Source organism: Corvus kubaryi, unplaced genomic scaffold (genome assembly GCF_017639235.1).
Source record: "Corvus kubaryi isolate FWS band 111438036 unplaced genomic scaffold, C.kubaryi_AGA036_p1.0 37354, whole genome shotgun sequence".
In the NCBI taxonomy this organism is placed as follows: domain Eukaryota; kingdom Metazoa; phylum Chordata; class Aves; order Passeriformes; family Corvidae; genus Corvus; species Corvus kubaryi.
This window is the reverse complement of record NW_024581116.1, coordinates 2,022,379-2,043,973: the sequence shown is the minus strand read 5'-3', so window position 1 is coordinate 2,043,973 and position 21,595 is coordinate 2,022,379. Positions and strand designations below refer to the sequence as shown.

The following is a 21,595-nucleotide window of genomic DNA, read 5'->3' as shown; positions in this document are numbered from 1 at the left end:
TACCTACATCAACTAAAAAGGAAGGCCTAAAATGCATAAACTACGGGAAATGAAGTCTAGATGTGCTGTGCTTTGAACTGCACATTTTGTTTGAAAAAGGCAATTGTCATAAAAACTGTGCCATGGAGTCTACTCTTGATTAACACTGTGGATAATTGCAGAACAGAGCTCTGTTCCAAGTGAAGCTTTGATTACTGGTGCAGACATTTAAACATTCGCCATTTAAAACATGATATTTCTGGATCTTTTTATCCATTATACTCATTTCTGTGCCTGTTGGCTGGAATAAAGATCAAATTAAAAAAAAATTTGATATGCACAAAAATCCTTGGTTTGAAGGTTCAGATTTTGACCTCTCAATAAAATTCCTTGGTTTTTGTTAAATAGATGGTAATAAATTTACTGAAATAAAAGTAAATAATTATCAACACTGCATCTCTTTTTCCACATAAATATAGATCCCATGCAAACTACACAAAAAATAGAGCTATATGCAGATTTTATGTTTATTTAGATATTAGTTTATAAATAATTAATTTCATGCCATGGAATTGACAAAGTTTTCTACTTGAAATTTTATGAATGTAATTACTTTGACACTTGAGAAAAGGGTGGGGTTTAATTGTTTTCCAGGTTTTTGACATGCCATGGAAATTGTGCAAAGGGCCTAAAATCCTACATTTCTTTTTTCCTTTAAAATTTCAGTTACCATCTCTCCCTGTGAGCCAGTTCAACTCGAAACACCAGAAAGTTTTCCCAAACTATTCAGCACTGAATTGATTCTGCTCACAGAAATTCATGTTAGAATCAGCAAGGAAAAAAGTATATGGAGAGAGAAATTAAGATACCTCAAGGAAGTAAAATTGATTCTGCTGAGATATGAAATGGAAACTCAATACTTCAGAAGAAAACTCTCAGAAAAAGGAGAGAAAAATTCCTTACCAATGTGCCTGTGCAGAAGATGTTCATGAATTCTTATATTATGACCATGGACTTCTTTAAGTGTAACTACTTCAGCCTGATGGGCTTCATAGGAAGAAGAGCTGATGACAAAATCTCCACCTTGATCCCAATCTACTTCATCCTCCACAAAAATCCTGTAACCCCATGATATAAACTTAATGTCATTACACTTACGAGAGTTATGCTCACAAATTTCATTAAAAATGAACAGTTTTGCTCAGGGAGATCTCAAAAAAAAAAAAAAAAAAAGAAAAAAAGAATCCACAGGCTATGCTGCAGGAAAAGCCCCTTTAGGGCTCTCTGCAAAAACAGATGTCTGAAATATGTGGGAGGAAATTAATCCTGAAGCATGTATTTCACACCATTGATTAACAACATATACAATACCAGTACAGCATTTCCAGGGCTCCAGCTGCCTCCAAAAGACATGTCGGACCATTTTTGGTGCAAGGAATACCTTACAGAGCTGAAAGTCCACTTTGGATTTAGACAACAATCATGTGCAGGGTAGAGTGGCTGTCTGCACTTGACATCTAAGCTTCCACTAGAGCTGGTTGGTGCAGTCAGTAGTGGGTGGAAGGCAATTCAGTTCTCTGAATTGGGAACTTTGAGCAGGATTTGATTCCCTAAACAAGAGCACCTCTTGCTATCTGAGATATCCCAGGATACCTGACAGATGTGACAGGACTGGTTCCTGGAGCGTTCCTGGAGACAAAGGTGCAAGCCATGGAGGGGACTTAAAGACAGCTCAGACAGACACAAACCCTCTGTTTTGGTACCTGAATGCTGCTTTTGGTAGCTGAACACCCTCTAGGCACCAGCACTTAAAACTCTGCTGGCTATTGAACACTGAGTCCTATATTTAGTTGTTTTAATCTTGAACTGAAGATCCCCTTTTACAGTCAAAGTTGTATTAGTAGTTCAGGGGATTTTTAGCTTCACATAAAGAAAACAAAAGCATTTAGTGGCAGCAAAATGAATAATGATCAGTGTTTATCTCTATTTGATAAACAACTTGTCCTCTTACAGGGTGACTGCTGCTGGCCAGGTGATGATCTAAACTCCTCAGGGAATTACTGAGAAAGGAGAGCACTGAGTGAATTCAGAGAATGCCCCACATGCAGTCTAGAGTGACAGAAGTGCAGAGAGAAAGGAGATTCCTAAAGGGATGTTTTCAAGTTTTTCCAGAGTATCTTTTCACAATATTTTTCAAAGATGAGTAGGTTCCAGATGAGCACTTACAGTGTACAGCACCGGTGAATATTCAGTAGAGAAATCCACAAAAAAATTTATGTTGTTTGTTTTTGGAGGTTTTTTTTTTTTTGCTTAGAGGAATCACTGCATATCTTCTGAAATGGCAGGAAAGTCCTTCCTTAAATTATGTGCTGATTCATGCTGGAAAAGGATAGAGAGCAGCTCCTCTCCTTCAATAAAATCCACTTCCTTCAGCTTTCATTTTCCTTCAGCTTTCTTATTCCAGGACTGACTTACCTATTTCCTGCATCCAAAGACACTAATTCTTAGCTCACTATTTGTAGACTTTTAATGAAAAATAGGGCTTTATTTTTCCTTTCTTTCAACAATGGAAACATTTCTGTGTGCTGCATTTAATGTGCATGAATTGACTCCAAACACTTGTATCTTAGCACCTCATGATATTTCATATAAAATATCTGGGCAGCAGCCCAGATCCAGCCTGGATCCATTTCATCCAAGTGTTCAACTGTCATACTTCAGTCAAGAATCTGCTTACTCTGAGCTCTCATCTTAGTCAGGGAAGGAGAAGAATTTCCCGAGGGTGATCCTAATGTTGCAGGGTTTGGATCAGGATCAGCTACAAAGCAATTCCTAAACAAGTAATCTACAGTGAACACACAAATCTGAGAGATCTCACAACAGATGAGTCCCACTGGTGAGGTCTTTGTGCTTCCACTGCCCATCTTTGCAGTCATTTCCCAAATAATTCCTTCCCTAAATGCTGATATTCCACCTCTACCCAGATGGGAACTCTTCCACTGAGGTTTTGATAGGTCTGGCTGAAAGGGAGGGAGGGAGGGAGGAAGGAAGGAAGGCAGGAAGGCAGGAAGGCAGGAAGGAAGGAAGGAATTCAGAAGGAAGGAAGGAATTCGGAAGAAAAAAACTTAGCTTCATTCATCCTTGGATGAATTTGGATTCCTTTAGAATTAATCTGTGTTGGAAGGGACCTTAAAGATCATCAACCTCCCCATCATGGTGCAATTTTCTGTAACCTAGTTGTTTGTTTGTTTGTTTGTTTTTTATCTAGACATGATTTAAACAGAGCCCATCACAAATGAAAAGAATAATGCTACTCATAGGAACATTAATACAAATAATAGGAACAGGAGCCACAATTTAGTGTTTGAAAGCATATTTGGGCAAAATACCACCTTTCATTGCCAGGAGCAACATTAGTTCCCAGATGTGTCCAAGGTATTTTAGGATAAGCACTATAAATTTGCACCTGTCCATAAACACCTGGAAAAAAAAAAAAAAAAAGAAAACCAGAAGGAGATTCCAAAGGTAAAGGGGAAAAGAGGCTTGCGAAGAACTGAAGCAATAATTAAATATATGGAAATATTTATACATATTAAAGTATATTTCTATATTTTATGAAAAGCGTAAGAACAGCACAAAGCCTCCACTCAAAATACAAAGTGAACAAGCAATAAATCATCAATAAAGTAAAATGACCATCACATGTACAGGCAAGAGAGGGGATTTTACCACAGAAGTCTCACTGACACAGAATTGAAGGAATTGCAGACAATGATATCTACCATTAAAAAAATTATGTAAGTAAACAAATTAGGTAAAAATTCCAGAAATGAAAGATACAAAAAACTATGCAGCTATTATTCATCTTTCTGGGCCATGAACTTTAATTTTTTTCCCTCTGGAAAATGGATCCAAAACCAGAGCAAAAAGTCAAAATACAGAAACTTTTCATATAGATGACATGTCCCAGAAGATTAAACCTTAGCTCAAAAATATGTGCACTTTCGTTTGAGGCTAATCTGTAAAACATAGTAACAGTTTCCACAGTGGTAGATTTGGATATAACCAAAAATTAGTTCCCTATGAAAAGGGGAATTTGTGTTTCATACCAATACTTCCTGGGTGGACATTTATATCCTCCAGACGATCACAGTAAATCCCTTCAGATGCCCGAAGAAGGAACAGCAGCTTTAAATCCCTTTCTAGGGGATGCAGAGAAGAGCCTACAATAAAGACAAAACAGCATCAAACATACTACAAAGGTATCCATGGCTTCTGTGATGCTGAAAATGGGAGGGAAACTAGGGGGGAAATCCATGTCAATCTGATTTTAAAGGAATATTTAAATGGCTGAATTAATATTTCCTTTCTCAACCTGTTTTTGCCTTTTTGCTCCTTCACAATTTCACCCGTTTCAGGGCAATCGTGTAGCAAGGATGGGGAAAACTGAAAGACTGAGGAAAAAAAGTAGGGAGAAAGAAAGTGCCCAAGTTTTGGTGTGTGCAATGGTGATAAGTCTGCACAGTAAATTGTATTCCAAATTTGCCTTCGTTTCTTTCACCATGGGTAGTTTACAGTTTCAGAAGAAAATGGCCCAGCACTAAACAGACACTAAGGAGGAAAAAGTAGGACAGCTTTTGCCCTGGAGAAATGTATGCGGAGTCCAGTAAAGGAGTTCAGCGTTCCTTTAAAATTAGAGATTAAATCAATTATGCAACAGAAAACTGCAGCAGATGTAGAACTAAAAACTATATACATATCTGTACAAAATTAGCTGGCCTGTCATGTTCTTTTAATATTTAAAAATTACTAGTTTGGAAAAGAGAGCTGATTTTGTATCCTAAAGAAACACTTTGCTTTAAGAGCCTTTTTTTATTTAAGTGAAATCAATAAAACAATTCATTGTCCTCCCACCAGCATCTGACTGATAACTGAGGATATTTAAATTCTCTGTACAGCTTTTTATTGGGTAAAAGGCAAACAGTACAAGACTTGCATGCTCCCCATCTAACATATCTCACAGCAGTGAGCTCACATATTCTCTGGGGACATGGAGGGAATTATCTTTCTGTGTCCATCGTCCACCAAAACCAGCTTTGATTTCCTTGTTTAAACTCCCATAACTGTAGTTTGGAAAGAGGAAAACCAGGAATTAGGTACAATTTCACATATTTTTTAATCCTGGTTACAAAACACTTACTATTCTAGTTAAGTCAGTTAAAATCCTCTGATATATTCAATTATCAGCTCAGTTTTAAAACCATTTTTAAGTAGGCTTCCAGACTTAACAAGCACATACAAAGGATTGGAAATGGAGGTTTATAGGATGAACTGGAACTTGTCACTCCCTTAAAAGAATTACATCTACATTTAGCTAAAAATCATAAATTTTAGTCCAAAAAAGCACAACAGATTAAGAAATGTTATCCTTGTTAAAAAAAACCAAAACCACAGGAATCAAAAATACAGCCAGAGTGAGAAACAAAGGTCATAATAAAACTATTTAGAATGGAAAATAAAATAATAGAAGGGAAGATAATATTCACAGAAATTCTTCAGTGGCTGGAAACTGTAAATGGTAAATGACACAAAAGAACACAGGAGTCATGAATGAGTAGAAAAATTCTACTTCTTTTAAGAATATTTTAAAGAAAAATAGGCTTAATACTTGCTTATTGTCATCAATATTCCCATGGGTTTAAATCCATGGATTTCAGTAACTTGAATGCAAGTGCTACTGGAGAGTTTTCCAGGAAACCCCTTGGACAATTAAGGTGGACTCTTCAGTAATTTTGGGATCACTCACAATGTCTGAGAGCCCCTGAAGAAAGCTAATATTGTGCCAATATTTCAAACAAAGATAAAAGTAAGAGCCCCAGGTAATTACAGGCCTGTCAACTTGACACTGATTCTAGGGGAAAATAAATAAAAATGGAATGTCCAACTCTGAACACAATTAATAAATCATTAAAGGTGGGTAATACAATTAATGCCAATCAACCTGCTTTTATAGAAAAAAAGGTCCTGTGAAACTTCCTTGTTATTGTCTCCTAATGAGATTACAGGTCTAGTTGATAAAGGTAATAGCTTTGATATCATATAATTGGCTTCTCCAAGGCACTTGACTTAGAAGCACAAAACTTTGTGATTAATAAACTACACAAGTACAGCAGGAACATGGCACACACTGATTTACAACCCGAGTGACTGGAATGGGGACATGGACTCAAGCAGGTCTGGTTCTGCAAACCCAGTGGAATTCAATGTTTTTTTAGGGACCCAAATTGTGTGAAGATACTGAAAGTAAGCAGACAAACTGACACAAATGGGGAGAAAAATTACAGGGATGGTCTAGGAAAGTCAGCAGAAATTTTGAAGAGAAGAATTAGGAAAAATGTGAAGAATGCTCTAGGGGACCCTTCTTGAGCAGGGTGGTTGGATTAGATGACCTTCAGCGATCCATTCCAACTTTACCCATCCTGTGATTCTCTAATATTGAAAATAATAAGGCAAGAGGTCTTGAAAAGGTAAGGATCTCTCTGGAAATGAATGGAGAAGAAAGAAAAACTAAGGGAAGAGCTGAGTAGGGTCTCAGATACATACTTTGGTGTGGTGGCCTGTTAACCCCCTAATTCTGTACTTTCCCCCGGCTCTCTGCCCTAGCCCTGGCCACTCCCTCGGTTTCTCCCTATTTGTTCCTGTACCCCAACCCCGCCCAGGGACCGCCCCTGGGCCCTTGACAAACCCACCCCACACCCAGAGCGTGTTGTCTCTCTACCTCTGAACGTCATGGGGGCAAGGTGTGATTAAAGCCATCTCAAACCCATGAGAGACCCTTCTCTGCCTTCTTTACCATCCACTGTGTTGTAACCCTGCTAGCTGCCGGAGCCAGATCACAGGGCTGTCCGAAATGGACTCCAGGATGCAACAAATTGCATGGCCCTAGGAAACCCTCGCTGAGCTTTCAGGCTGCAGCAGCCTGCTAGGCAGAGTCCAGCAGTTACAATACTTTGGCTAAGTCAAAATAGATTCCAGCAGAATGGCCTATGAAAATGAAGATATGGAAGCAGCATCTACCTTAGCTTACCCATAAGGGGAATCCAAAATAGTTGATGGACACAGGTCACGGGGGTTGGGTAAGTTTCATGACCTTATGAAGTAACTGGCTATGAAATCACAGCTCTTGTAATAAGTAGTTTTGTTAAAACTCTCATCTTGCCATAAACAACAGGAATTGTGATCTCTACAACACATAAGTGAATGATCTGGGCTTTCAATGTCCTTCTTTGGACTTTGGATGTGAAAACTTCAGGTTTCTTGTCCCACTTTCCTGTGGTGAGCAAGTCCTACACAAGACTACACCAAACTGCCCAATTCCCCATCCAGCACAAGACGAGCAGGAATGGGTCCCACTTCATGCTCCTACTCTTGCTGGAAGCCTTGGCAATTTGATGAGCAACCTAATTGATCATAAAGTCAGATAATAATGTGCTGATGGCAGAGAACCAGGAAAAAAGGGTACTTACAACCTGGAAATTACCAAAAGCTGGCGGAAATGTCCAGTGAGATCTGCAGAAAAGGTCAGGAGGCACTAAAGACAGAGGCTGGGCTCCCTCAAACACAAGTTCTTCCCGTTGCACTACACAGTGCAAAAACCTCCCATCATATAGGATAATCCTGTGTTTATAAACAACCTGTGCTGTTAATAAATTCACCACTGATTACACACCGTCCTGAAGAAGTGTGAGATCCAAATGTTGGGATTGTAACACGGATCTGTTAGCGCGGTGGTTGCAGCTGGTTCATAATCCTTCAACAGGTCTAGCCTCTGGAGAGGACAAAACCTACTATGTGGAAAAAAGGAGGGAAAAAAGGAGAACAGAAATAGAGATATGTTTTTCCTGTCCAGATTTTCATTTATTTGGACTGTGGTCTGGATCTAGTTTGTTGAGTTTCAAAAGCATTTTCCATTGTTTTCATATTTCAGTTCTATTCCAGATGTTCCTCCTGACAGATTTTTGCTGTATTGTTTTGGGTTTTGTTCCATAGCAAAACCCATTCAATTCTTTCCTAGAACAGTGGGTGTTTCCTCCCTTCTCTTTTTTCCATAACATGACACTCTGCAACAGCTGTTGCATATAAGAGTAACGAAATCTCTTAGATAAGATCTCCTCCCTTCACTGGCAAACAGACTTTGCTGAGTATCTTGCTGGGACCATCTCCTCTATCTCTGTTTCTTGAATCCAAAACTTCTTGGACTCTAACTACCCAGCTATTTTGAAAACTGTGGCATATTGTCACTAGAAAGCCTGAGGAGTTTATACTCATGGTCAATACACAGCTGGACAGTCATCTACCACTGGTTCTTCTTCTGGAGCTTCCTTCAGGTGTTCAGGCTGCACTCTGGAAAGTAGATGGAAAAGCAGCCAGACAAGGAGACCTCACTTTGTTGCCTCTTTCTGCCAAATGTCCAGAAGATTTCAGAACTTCTCAGTTCCACGGCTCCACAGCTGTGGAGTAGGAACCAACAGGCAGAAGTGCAGGATGAATGTTTGAGGAATAAGCGGTGGGACACGCAGGGTGGGATCTGAGTTCCGGTGCCCTCCAAATCCTCTCTGGAGGCTGGCAGATACAACACAGGGATAAATGACTGAACAGTGAGGTTTTTAAGCAGAAATTGCAGGCAGGGGGAGACAATGTAAGGGTGCCCAGAACAATAGAAAATCTTTATAATTAGGCAACTGAACCATGTTTCCAGGGAGAATTTTATACCTACATTCAGGTTTCTTAGTGTAGATTTTCTCTAGATACCTCTATCTACCAGTCCCACTGACTGCAGTGGCTCCACTGGCTATATTGAATAGATCTCTACTGGAACAGCAGCTCATGTGCTGGTGTCCACATTGCACCTAAATTCAGGTGTCTTGAACATGTGAACCAAATTCTTACCTACAAGGTGCAATCAGTTAAAAAAATACTGAGTTGCTTGGAAAGAGTAAAAAGACAACAGGCAGATGATGAGAGGTTTTCTGAAGGGGATGCAGAGGGTTCAATGAACTTTTCAAACCACTTTTTTTTCTGTGATTGGAAATGAAAATACATCTCGTTACACCAACAGAGTCCCTTCTTCATGCAAGTTGGACAGCTGTGCAGGGATGATATGTGACTGTAGTGTGGGACTCAGCCCACAGCTAAAGATGGGACCCACACAACAGAGGTGCTGGAGAAGTTGGAAAAGACATAAATTGGTGAAACTCACTGGTGCCCTAATTATTGTTATTTACTCACTGCTAACACATGGCCACTTAATGAAATACACCGATTTACCCTTTGACAAGTCAGTATGGGGTTTTCCTTGAAAAAAGGGGGAGTAAATGCATTAGAGCTCTTACCACAAGCAAGGTAAGAGGCAGTTGAATTGTCTGGGGTTCCCTCTCCAGACAATCAAGCCATGAGCTAATGATGTCCTTAGGCTTTTTGCCTCCAATGAGTGACATGACTGACAAGCAGCCATCACGAGATATGCGAAAGAAAGAATGTGACAAGTTGAAACTAAAAAGAGAAATCCTATCTGGATAATTACTTGGCAGAGCTCTACTATAAAAAGCAAAAGCAGCCTGCCAGCAAAGAGCAGCTAAGTGCAGTTTAGTTCAGGATGAGTCCAGCAGATCAATGTGTGCCAAGTGAACTTCAGCATTTTCCTCAGCTTTATTGGGAGCTGAGGGCTTTGTTCAGCAGTGGAACAGGGCACTTTCTGCACATAACATCTGAGTTTTAATGCTTATGGGTTAAAATGAACAGAATCATCCTAGCTGAGAATGAAAAAACAACTGTGAGATGTTGAACTCATCATTTCTTATCTTGTTTTGACACAGATGTGCTAATGCTATTTAGCACTTTGTTTACTCTCTGAACTTCAAACTCTCCTTTTATAAGCTGGAAAAATAGCTAATTTTTACAGTATGATAGGGCAGAGAAACAGAAATAAATGGTGTAACTAGAATTCTATTGCAAACATCACCATCAAATACAAGACTTTGAAGGATAAAGTGAAAAAGATAAAATCCTTATCTTAGAGGTAGGACTATGAAAGTGGAAGTAATCAGAAAGTTTCCCTGGATCCAACAACACTGAAGGGCTAGGAGCACCCATAGAAATTCCTGTGGCAGTAGATCCGCACATTTTGCTTTGGGTTTTCCAAGGGTTCTGACAGAGTTCTTTGTTGGTCTTAAATCATCTCACATCTTCCACTGATCATAATTCACACTGGATTGTGATCATACATTAAAGAGGAAAGCAGGGATGGACCTTATAGGGTCAAGGGTGCTCCAAGAATTCTGATTTCCCAGCTATCACTATTTTCTCATCCCAGTTTGCCTGTAAATTATCGTTTCAATAAAATTAATTAGGTTCTTGTTATGGTTGATAAACTCCAATTTTACACTATTTTTTTTTTCCTTTGTTACATATTTCCCGTCATCATTCAGTTCCTATGTATTTTTGGTAATGATTTAACCTTCTGATTTTTTTTTTTCTCTGCAGATAAGAAGCCAAGTGCTCTGGAGGACACCAAACCCAAATAAGATGAATTTCTAAATTGATCACTCTTCTCTAGGAGTTTAAGGGAACAAAATACTCTAGCTTTACCAGAAAATCTTAGGCCCAGGCCATGGAATTAGAAGGAACAGCATGTGGCCAAAGATTGCTACACTGAAAACAGGACATGGAGAAATTACACAACAAGGCAGGACCTGGGGATTTGGCTCATGTGATGCCAACCTGAGATCCTGCTCAGGCAATGCTGAATGCTGATGTCCACATCTATTAAATCTGTTTACTAAACTGTCTCATTATCTATTTTGTGTCAGGATCTCTTTAGGGTGTGGTGGAGTTGGACAGATGGGCTTCAAAACCCTTCCTTCAGGCATGGAACAGGCAGGATTGGACAGATGGGCTCCAAGACGTTACCGTAAGGCCTCGAACACATGGGAAGAGAAAGGGGAAGGGAGAAAAAACAGGCACTCCCAGCTCTAAATGCAGGCAGAGAAGCCAGTATGAGATGTGGGAAACTTGCAGAATCTCTACCCACCCATCATCCCACAGCTGAAACAAGGACAGCTCTCCAGGAGACATTGGACTGCAACTCAACAGCTGCAAACACCTGTTTGGTTTTTAATATCATTACTACTCACAGATGTGCTGGAGGGGAGTTTGTGCAGCAAAGTGCCTCAATGTTTTTTTAATAAGTGTTTTTAGCAATGAACACATGCTTTTTCTTAAAACCAATATGAAACCATATTTAAAGTGCAAAGGAGTCTAAGTAAGAACTGACTGACACTCTTTTAAGTATATATATATTTTTAACCTCCCAGATCAGGCTTTCCAACCTCTTTTTCCAAAGAAAAACACAAGACAGCAAAATAACCTTTTTGGCCAGTACTGTATTAACTAAACAGTCCCTTGAGATTAACAACAAACAAATATTGAAGCAGACTTCCTCAGGAGGTGATTACACAAAAAAATTCTCTTTTTAAAGTTCATGAATCCAATCTTGAGAAAGGTCAAGAAATGATCAACAATGTGATCCCAGCATCCTAAGGATTCCTGTACGTAAATATAATGCCTGGCTTTAGAAACCTTGATATTTAAAGGGAATTATGTGAGTAATTACTTCAGAGTGGAAAAACACCCATCCTGTCTGTTGTAAATAATGTGGAACAGCCCCAGTGACTTTGGGGACTGTGAAACTGCTGGAAGTAGGGGCAAGGTGGTACCTTCCTGTGGTCCTGGTGTTCATCTGTACAGATGGATGAGAGGAAAAAGTGTGCTGAATCCAGCTGTTTCACACCACAGCAGGATTTCCAGGTATTATGGGGATTCTCCATGACTGTTTATGTTGGCTTTAAATACTTCTCTGTCACACAAAGTGTCCTATTAATGCCCATAGTCACCAGGCACTGCCTGAACACTAGGGCAGATCCTGCCCTGAGGAATTACTGTCTCATAAAGCAACCCCACAGGAAGTAGGGAGGGCTTTTACACCTATCAGATAAAATCTCTGCCACAGTGACACCAGGAGTGAGGTGCAGATTGCAGTAATTGTAACGTGTTGCTATTAAAGGAATAGGTAATTAGCTCCAGTGGATAATCATCATGCTTCACACGAATTCTGGGTGTCCAAACTGCAGATATACGGACAGCCACGGGGCATTAGGTTGGGCAGCAGGTGTATAGTGACATACTAAGTCTTTCTCCATACTTTTTTTTTCCTATCAAGAACAGAAATAAACTCCAGGCATCCCAAAGATCAGCTGTTCACTCACCCACTCTCAGCACACCCCCCAGCACCACGACACAGGCTGCGCTCAGGACGTTGCTGGCGTTGCTGGGGAACTCGAGGGTCCCCAGGATGTAGAGTTCTCTCAGAGGGGGAAGAGCCACATCCACCAGGATAGTCCTATCTGAAAAACAAAGCAGAGAGTTGTTTAGGCCAATGGCAGCCTGCCAAAAATACTTGCCAAAAAGTGTGGCATGGTGGTGAAGAATTTCAGCTTGGCTTGAGTTTTGCGTTATTCAGATTGGTTTTCATAGAATCACAGAATGACCTGGGTTGAAAGGCACCTTAAAGACCATCTTGTTCCAACTCCATACCACACTTTCCACTAGCCCAGGTTGCTCTAAGCCCCCTCCAATACAGCCTTGAACTTCCAGAGATGCAGTCACAGCTTCTCTGGGCAACCTGTGCCAGGGCTTCACCACCCTCTTAGGGAATAATTCCTTCCCAATATCTAATATAAACCTAATCTCTTTCAGTTTGAAGCCATTTGCCCTTGTCCTGTCGCTCCAGGCCCTTGTGAATAGTCTCTCACCATCTTTCCCATTTTTTCCTCATGGAATTGACGAAAACAAGAACAAAAAAATGCCACATCCCTGGAAGTGTTCAAGACCAGGTTGGACAGGGCTTGGAGCAACCTGGTCTGGTGGAAGATGTCCCTGCCCATGGCTGGAGGGTTGGAATGAGATGACGCTTAAGGTTCTTTCCAACCCAAACCATTCTGGGATTCTAGGAAGTGAAAAAAGTCCAACACTATCAGCTAAGTGCTTCAGGGTGCAAATGGCCTGCAAGTCCCCCATTTGTCAACAGCAGTGATCAGTGTGACAAACTGCAGCCACACACCATGAACTACCTCCACTGACTCCCTGTCACTGCTTCTCCCTCTTTGCAGCTTGGATTTGCTCTCCCGGGTTTTGTATATGAAAACCCACCTCTTCCTCACCATCCAAGAGGAAAGCTTTGCTTACACCAACACAACCTGCAGGAAGCCAGAGCTCAGAAACACAGAATCATTAAGGTTGGAAAAGACCTGTGAGACCATTGCCAGGTCCATCATGAGTTCCTCCATTCTGTATTCATATTCCCCTCTAAAATTAGTTAACAATGACCAGGAGAAGCACCATTCCCTCAGATCCTTAAGGAGAAAGCAAGAGGGATATTCTTATATCGCAGAACTGAGTGGGGACTGTTGTGGGTTGAGCACAATGGCAACATCACCGCTGCTTCCTAAAGCTGCAAGTCTGCAGCCTGGGAACCTTTAAAATGCCCCTTAAGTGTTCAAAGTAGGAGATGAGCAAGGATCTAAATGGTGGATCATTTAGAGCTAGAACACTGCACAGAGGTGAACTCCACCCTCAGGGCCCATCTAATGTTCTTGGATGTCACTAAGAGCTTCTCAGTTGATTGCACTGGAAAACAGCTCTGGTCCTGAAACTGTGGTTGCCATCCCCTTTCATTACTGGCAAGAGTAACAGTGTCCAGGTATGGTGCATCTCTCAGTCACTGGGTGTTCCTGGAAGCAGGAAAAGAAAGGTGTTTCCCTAACAAGGGGCTCAATAATGTGTTCTAATCATGACTTTCATAGAAACAGATTGCAGAAAAAAAAAATTTCAACAAAATGACAACCCTACCCTACACAGAGATTTTCTGTGACTTTCATTGTTCTCATATGCATTTATTGCAAGGCATAGATATACAAAACAGGAGAGATTAAGGAGCATGCATATTTTTGGAGTGGATTTTGACAGAGTGGACAATGGGAAGTGACTTGAGAATGGGACACTTGAAACCAGTTTCGTGGGGAATATAAGAGCCATGAAGTGTTTTGGGAAGTGGTTCAGCTGCTTGATGGTTTCACTTCTGCCTGTGGACACTGGCAACTGCTTTGGATGGGAACACAAATGTGTACCCACACAATGGGTAGCACACAGAAAGTCCTTTCCCAAAAATCATGTAATTAGGGGCCAACCCAAACTACTTAGCACAAAGGTTTAAGAACATTTCCAAGCCCTGTTTGCAGGAAACATAATCAATATGATTCTGTGAAAACCTACCTCTGTACTCTCAGAAGTAGATTGAAAGAAAATATTAGTAGGCTGTCTTTAATAGTAGCATTTCCTAGTTTTTGACTCCTTAGTTTTGCAACCCGGAAGTTTCACAACCTCCAGGGAAAGGAAAGTTTTATTTCAGGTTGTGTTTTCAGGTCTGGAGTTGTGGCTCTGCTTACAGACTTGTTTGTCTCCTACATACATGTTCCTGCCTTTATCCCTGTGACTCAATTACCCCACCTGTTCCTTTTCCCCCTGTCTTTTTATCCTTTCTCTCTGGCCATGAGCACCCTGAAAGCCCAGGACTTCTGCTCTCAAGGACTACACCAAGTACAGCAGCAAGCCATGGTTAACCCGAACCCCTCATCCCAAAACAAATTCCCTGAACCCTTGGGCTGAAACATCTTTCAAGAATACAAAATTTTCACAGCATTCAGATGAAGTAAGTCTATACGGAGCAAGTGCAATTCTTTTCCCCCTAAATCTTATGCTGTTAGTACTTAATATGTTTTTACAGTCATGAAGAGACTCCTGTCTATAATCTCTTTAAAGGACAGTACAGTCCCATGCCCTGCAGAGCTGTGAAGGGAAGGCTCAGGATGTGAGGATATGAAACAGAGAGGAGAATAAGAGGGGAGATGTTGCTAAAATGGTATCTCTCAGACAGAAGGGGAATCTAGCTTGTGAAATCACAGCTCAAGAATGTGGCAAATAGCTGCAGTTGACAAAGGCCATAAGTATATTCATCAAACACAGGCTGAAACATTTTTACAAGGAAAAGCAGCAGCGCTCCCAGGCATGCCATTTATATGTCACATTTCAGTCTAGAACAGAGATTTTTGCTGAGTTGCACATCTTTCTAAAAAAGGTTTTGTAAAGGAAATGCTGACTGCTCTGTAACTGTGGCATCATGTGTGTGAGCGTTGAAACACAGGAGTGAGAAATTCCCCCACTCAGAGATATCTCTGAAAACATAGAGTTTCCTCAGTTTAAAAGGACAGCACTCTGGGGTGTGATGATGTGGGTGTGAAGTCCTCAGAGGGTGAAATGTTGCTCTCTAGAAACAACAGAACACTCCTTTGACAGGGAAAAAAAATCTTTCTACTCTTGAGGAAAGCAAACAGATTCAAAGGCAACTTCCTTACAGAATACGCTCATTTACCTCATAGAGGGAGATATGACTTAGCAGTTAAAATAATAAACTTTAGGTCACTCAGCTCAAAGGATTTACCTTCAGAGAAAGGCAAACTGGAGCTATTTTTCCCCCATGAAAATATTCATACAAGGGCAAGAAACCACTTTCAGCAAACCATAGTTTGAGCCTGAAAACAGGGCAGTGTTTCATTGTACATACACTTTCTTCAGACAAAAAGCTCACAGGTATACCAGAGTCTTAATGTTCAGATGTACAATACTGAGAAGTCACTAATGACTCCAGCAATGACACAAAATGCCTTTGATCAGCCACATTGCTGTATAAAACACCATAGCATGCCATTGAATGGAAATCAGGCACAACAGAGGAGCTATTATATGGGATACAGTACTCCAGCATTCATCTCTTCAAACAGAAAAACTTCAAAGAAAATCAAAATCAGAAAATGAAGAACAGAGTGAATTCCACTACTGGAGGAAAAAAAAAAAAAAAAGAAAAAAAAAAAGGAAGATAGAAATTGCCAGAGGCTACATGATATCATATCAATACCCTTCAAAACAGCATTCCTTTGCTTGGAATTATAACACATTCTCCTTCCACCCAGGGCACGCTGCATCAGGAGTGTGTCACACTAAAAGCCATAAACCAAAGCCCTGCAAATCTCAGGGCTTTGGGAAGCTAATGCCACTGCTGGCTGCTGGAATGGCATGACTAAACTCCTGCGGCTTGTTTTCCAAGGTGCTGGGGCTGCTGAAGCCTGATGCGTGTGAGAGGTCCTTGTGGGATGGCTGTGGCTCTGGAGGATGAACCTCCAGGGATAAAAGCTCAAGTTGTGGCAGCCTGAGCTGAGGATTTCCAGATCAAGCTGGAAGAGACTCACATCCACTGGGGAGACAGACTCTGATGAGAACTGTAGCAACACACCAACACTAAAAGTCACTAAAAGTCACTTTAACATGAGGGACCCACCTCTGTTACAAGTGAAATTCATCCTCGTACTAAGGAGTCTGTGAAGTCAAACAGGTCAAAAAAGGAAGAACTTAGTACACAACCCCAATTTTCAAGTTTGCCAGATCTCTAGGTGTCAAGCAAACACCCAGCAAGAACACAAAAACCTTGTTTCTGATATGTATATTTTGCTAAGAGAGGTATTTTCTACCTTTTCAAACCTTCCTGACTCCAGCCCATGAAGTGGCCCTAATGATGCAATTTTGCTTATTTTGTTAAATAAGCAAATTGAAGATTTCAATAGCCAAATTTAGGCAGTGCCCCAGTTCTCCAGTGAGCTCTAAGAATCCACATTCAGTCAAAGATTTCAACAGTGTCAGACCAAAGTGTCAGACCAAAGTCTTTTCCTGCACTTCTTCACACTAGAAATGAGCATTAAGCTTGTATTATTTGCTTTTCTGGCTCTAAAACTGTTCTTTGGGGGCTTATAGGACTAAGCCAGTCATGCACAGAATACCAGAAGTAGGCTCATGTCTTGGCTTTCAACCAGAAAATCATTGTAGATGGCTCGCAGAAGAGAATTTTAAGTAACCAAAAGACAGCAAAGACACAGCTGCATCCTGCCAGGAGTGAATCACAAAAACTTATTTAGGTGTGCATAGCAGCACAGAATTCAGATGGTTTGTAGAATATTCTTTCTCATGAGAACAAACTCTCACTTTTTTGAAGCCATCTGGAGTTATTCTGAGTTTAGCAGGGTCTGCACAAACCAATGGAAATGGGAAAGGAAACATCTATAAAATGCTACAATTAAACATACGTTTTAAAATTTCTGATTTAATTTTAGATTTCGGATCCAAGCAAGGGGCTGACTTCCTTTAAAGTGGAACCTGAACACTTGTGGCAGCAAAGCAAAGCATGAGAAACAGACAGAAAATTAATCTTGCCTAACTTCATTTAAAATGCATTTATTTGAGCAACAAATCCAGTTCCCTTATCACACTGGTGAGGACCATGACTCCAGTTTAAGACACTGTATCTGTTGGCTCCAATGCCAGTGAGTATCTCAGCACCTCCAAAGCATCAGGAAGGAAGAGGGAGAGCAGAAATAAAATAGAGAGGATGACCAGAAAAGGCAGACATGCAATGAAATAGATGGTGTGATAGACAGCTTGTGTTTGTGTTCTTATTTGTGTTCTTGGGATAAAATTGAAGGAAAGGCACTGGAGAGGCACAGAAAGGCACTGGAGAGGAGAGCAGCTTCTTCAATCAACCAACACACACATTTACTCTAGTGATGGGAACAAAGAGATTTTTTACAGAACCACAGAATCATGGAATAACCTGGGTTGGAAGGGACCCACAAGGATCACCAGGAGTCCAGCTCCTGGCCCTGAGCAGAACAGCCCCAAGAATCCCTCTATGTGTCTCAGAGTGTGATCCAGACCCTCCCCCAGCATCATTGCCCTTCTCTGGACATGCTCCAGCTCCTCACCTTTGCAGGAAACACAGAGGAGTTTTATTCATTGTGCATCACAAACATCCTTCAGTTTCCACTCTCTTGAACTGATCTAAACAACAGAACCCCAAACACTCAGCCAAACCTATTTATTTATTCATTTGTTATTGTCTGCTTCTGTGTAAACTGTGATTTACCTCTGTGCCTCTTCATACCTGCATCTGACACAGGATGTTGAAGACTGGAATGTTCTGGTCATACGACAGTCATGGGCTGTTATTGGTGAACTGGTTATCACAGAATCACAGAATCATTAAGGTTGGAAAAGACCTCCAAGAACATTGAGTCCAACCTGTGACCAACCTGTGACCACCTTGTGACCCAGCCCAGAGCACTGAGTGCCACATCCAGACATGAACACCTCCAGGGATGGGCACTTCCCTGAGCAGCCCCTTCCAATGCCTGAGCACCCTTTTCATGAAGACATTCTCCCTGAACTCCAACCTTTCCTACTCTTCAGCTCAATGTAAGCTCCCCCCAAAAGTGAAGAAAAGTAATATTTTAAAAAGTACAGCATTGTTTTGTTTTGTTTTATATTTATCAGAAAATTGAAGATTAAACTAAATATATATTGAAAGTGGATCATAATTCTGAATGTAACCTGCAATTATATATATACATACATACATAAATATATATATATTCTTTAATGACACAGGCCAGAGAAGCTCTAACCATGACTGAGGCACCATACCCAAATACAAACACAAACATTTCCTTCCACAAAAGCCATAAACCAAAACCAGGTGGGAGAGGAATAGATATGAAGTGTTGTTATCCACATTTCCAGAAGTGGAGCTGTCATAGGTAGAGAAACTTAACTGTTTTCAAAAAAATGAGAGGGAAACAGCATCAAGTTCCAGAATATTTCAGGTGCATATCAAACAATATTCAAGGGATCATTCAATCATTATATCTGGAAAGGCCATCAGGACCTCATGTAGTCCAGCTTCCTGATCAAAGGAGGGTCAGCTCTTATGTAAAATGGTTATCACAAGTTTTTTCTCCAGATTTTATTGCAAATTCCCTAATATATTTACTACAATCCAGTTTTCATGCAGTAATGTCGTAAGATGAGCTGGGGCTTAAATGTAACTCAGGTTGAAATACAAGCTGAAATACAGGCATAAGCTAAAATGTCTAGGAGGCATCCATGGCAAATGGTCTGAGAGATTACCATTGATAAGTAGGAATTGCAACAGGAAAATAAAACAGAAGGTGAAGCAATTGCAGAAATGTAAATTATGATCCTTGCACAAAACACAGAGAGAGATGGATCAAGAGATGAGCTCTGTGTGAGTTGTGGTTCTGGGTCTTACAAATTCTCTTCTGAATTAAGATCCCTGCACATATTCCAGCTTTAAAGTCAGTATAAGTGCTTTTGTTCGTGTGTATGTGAAAATGGAAAAGAATTATCATTCTCTTCCAAAAACTACATTTTTGTACTGCAGTCTGTATGACAAGGAACAAATGCGGGGTCCTGCACACACTGGAATGGCCACCAGTGCCAAGGAGCCCATGTTGGGACACAAATATAAATCCCAGCTTAGGCAGAGCCCAGAACTTCTACAGAAGTTAACCACCTGCCCTTCCTCACATACTTGGCAAGATGATGACATCTTCCCCGGGGCCTGGGATGCTGCCGTTGGATCCACCCCAGCCTTTTCCCACATCATTCCATGTCTCTGGGTGTGACCATTTCCAGACAGCACCAGAAGGAACTAGAAAACAGGACATATAAAGAAAGAATTATTATTTTCTGTAGCTAGAAGAATTACCATTTCTTTGATAGTCAAGCATCTGTGACATTAACATCCTCCTTTTGTCACTGATGAAGCAACACTAACTGCTTTATGTTATTTTCCATGTTTAAAGAAAACTGCTTGATTAAATTCCCAGAGATGGGAATTTCCATACTTTCCTAAAGTATGAGAGATTTTTTTAAATGAGTGGTCAACTCTTCCAGCCTTGTTAACACCCAGAAAAGCAGTTTTCCCATTCCAAGGGGGGAACCAAGATCTGCCTTGGAAAAGCAGCTTGACCAAGACACATGGAAACTCCTGCTCCTTCCTGAAAAATTTCATTTTCAGCTCAACCAAAAGAAAACTCCTCAGCCTTAGCATCAGGAAAATATTGGGAGAAACTGAGTTCACAAAATGCAGATGCTGGACTTGCACTTGTATTTTAGAGAGCTAATGAGCCAGGCTCCATCAATTAATTGCCCTTAAGTTTGTTCTGCCACAGGAGAGGAAGGAAAGCCTTCAAGGGAAAATCTTGCTCACTAAGTTTAGTAAATCCTAGACTAACGCAGGCAGGGCCTCCCTCTGGAGGCCTCTGCAAGCACCTACTGCTGTCCTTCCACTGTAAACAGAATTCTGGCATTCTTTTTCTTGAGGAAAGCTTGATTGGGGACTGAAAGCATGGGAGTATGCTCATGCTTAGATTTTGGAGGTTAGACCCAGTTCAGTAATGTTGCGGTGTACAAAAAAACCTCTGTTGTCAGCACAGGGAAACACAGAGTTAAACCCATGTCGAGTTCCCTAAGTTTGGGTCTGTCTTTCCATCACTTGTTTGTTCTGGGAGAAACACCCTGTCAAAATGTCTCTAAACCTTTTTTCCACATAATTGATTATTGTTAATACACAACATAGCAAGGCAGCTAGTACCAGAAAATATAAAAATTTAGAGGTCTCCCTTGTCTCTGGTGTATTTTTCTGTCTGACTCAACATGGAACTGGGCAGTAATATCAGACTATGGAGCACTAAAATACTCTGCAGTCTTACATTCTCCATGACCTTTCTGATCTGCTGTGGTATTTCCCAGCAAAAGTTTATAGTCTTTTATACTGTGGAATCACACATTTATCTTGAGCAATGGCAGATAGAGCTCCATGAAATGCTTCAATGAATACCAAGAGCCTCTGTTGGCTTGATAGATTTTCAAAATATTGAAGTGAAAAATAGCAATTTACTCCTGAAAAAGCCATAAAAAAGAAATGGTGTGACTCCCATACCAAGGCTTTCTGATATAGACCGTCACATACCTGGGGTGGGTAAAGCCACTCTTTCCTTCTCTTTCAGTGTGACCTGAATTAAGTCAGCTCCTGTGACTGAACACAGAGAATTTTAGGGAGTTACAGCAAGGCCTTTCAAATTAACACACAAAAAAATTATTAAATCAATTGCTACCCATGAATTCCTGACAACATCATACATTTCTTACAAAAACATTTTTTTAAGAGCAACTGTACATGTTTTCTAAGCATTTTTTGTCCTTTTTTTGTACTTTGAGAAAGGATTAAACAAACACACTTTAATTTACAGATATGGAAGGTCTCAAGACAACTCATTAGAAACAGCTAAAAAGAAAACATTCAACAATCGGAAATTCTAGGCTGGAACTCGAATCTCATTTATCCCACTATAAATCCACAGCAGTTCCACTCACACAAGTGATATCACACCATTGAATGCATAATGTATTGACTGGCTCAAACAGCGAATTACAGCTTTTGTTTTGTAGTTCGATTTTGATTTTTTTTTTTTTTTGCTCCCAAAATCTGCTATCTGAAAGAGATGCTTTAATTAGTCAGACTTTATAGACTGTAGAC

General features: G+C 40.5%; 1 protein-coding gene across 2 annotated transcripts in view; it reads right to left on the bottom strand.

Annotated features, from left to right (window-relative positions):
- PKHD1 (PKHD1 ciliary IPT domain containing fibrocystin/polyductin) overlaps positions 1-21,595 on the bottom strand; it is a 236,131-nt gene that overhangs the window by 73,886 nt on the left and 140,650 nt on the right. For both annotated transcript variants that reach the window (XM_042032908.1, XM_042032909.1), the window contains exons 50-55: positions 21,029-21,094; positions 19,586-19,705; positions 12,303-12,440; positions 4,089-4,202; positions 3,372-3,459; positions 943-1,097 (exon numbers count right to left, since the gene is read on the bottom strand). In XM_042032908.1, coding sequence (XP_041888842.1) covers positions 943-1,097; positions 3,372-3,459; positions 4,089-4,202; positions 12,303-12,440; positions 19,586-19,705; positions 21,029-21,094 — 681 coding nt within the window. The remainder of the gene's footprint in view (positions 1-942; positions 1,098-3,371; positions 3,460-4,088; positions 4,203-12,302; positions 12,441-19,585; positions 19,706-21,028; positions 21,095-21,595) is intronic.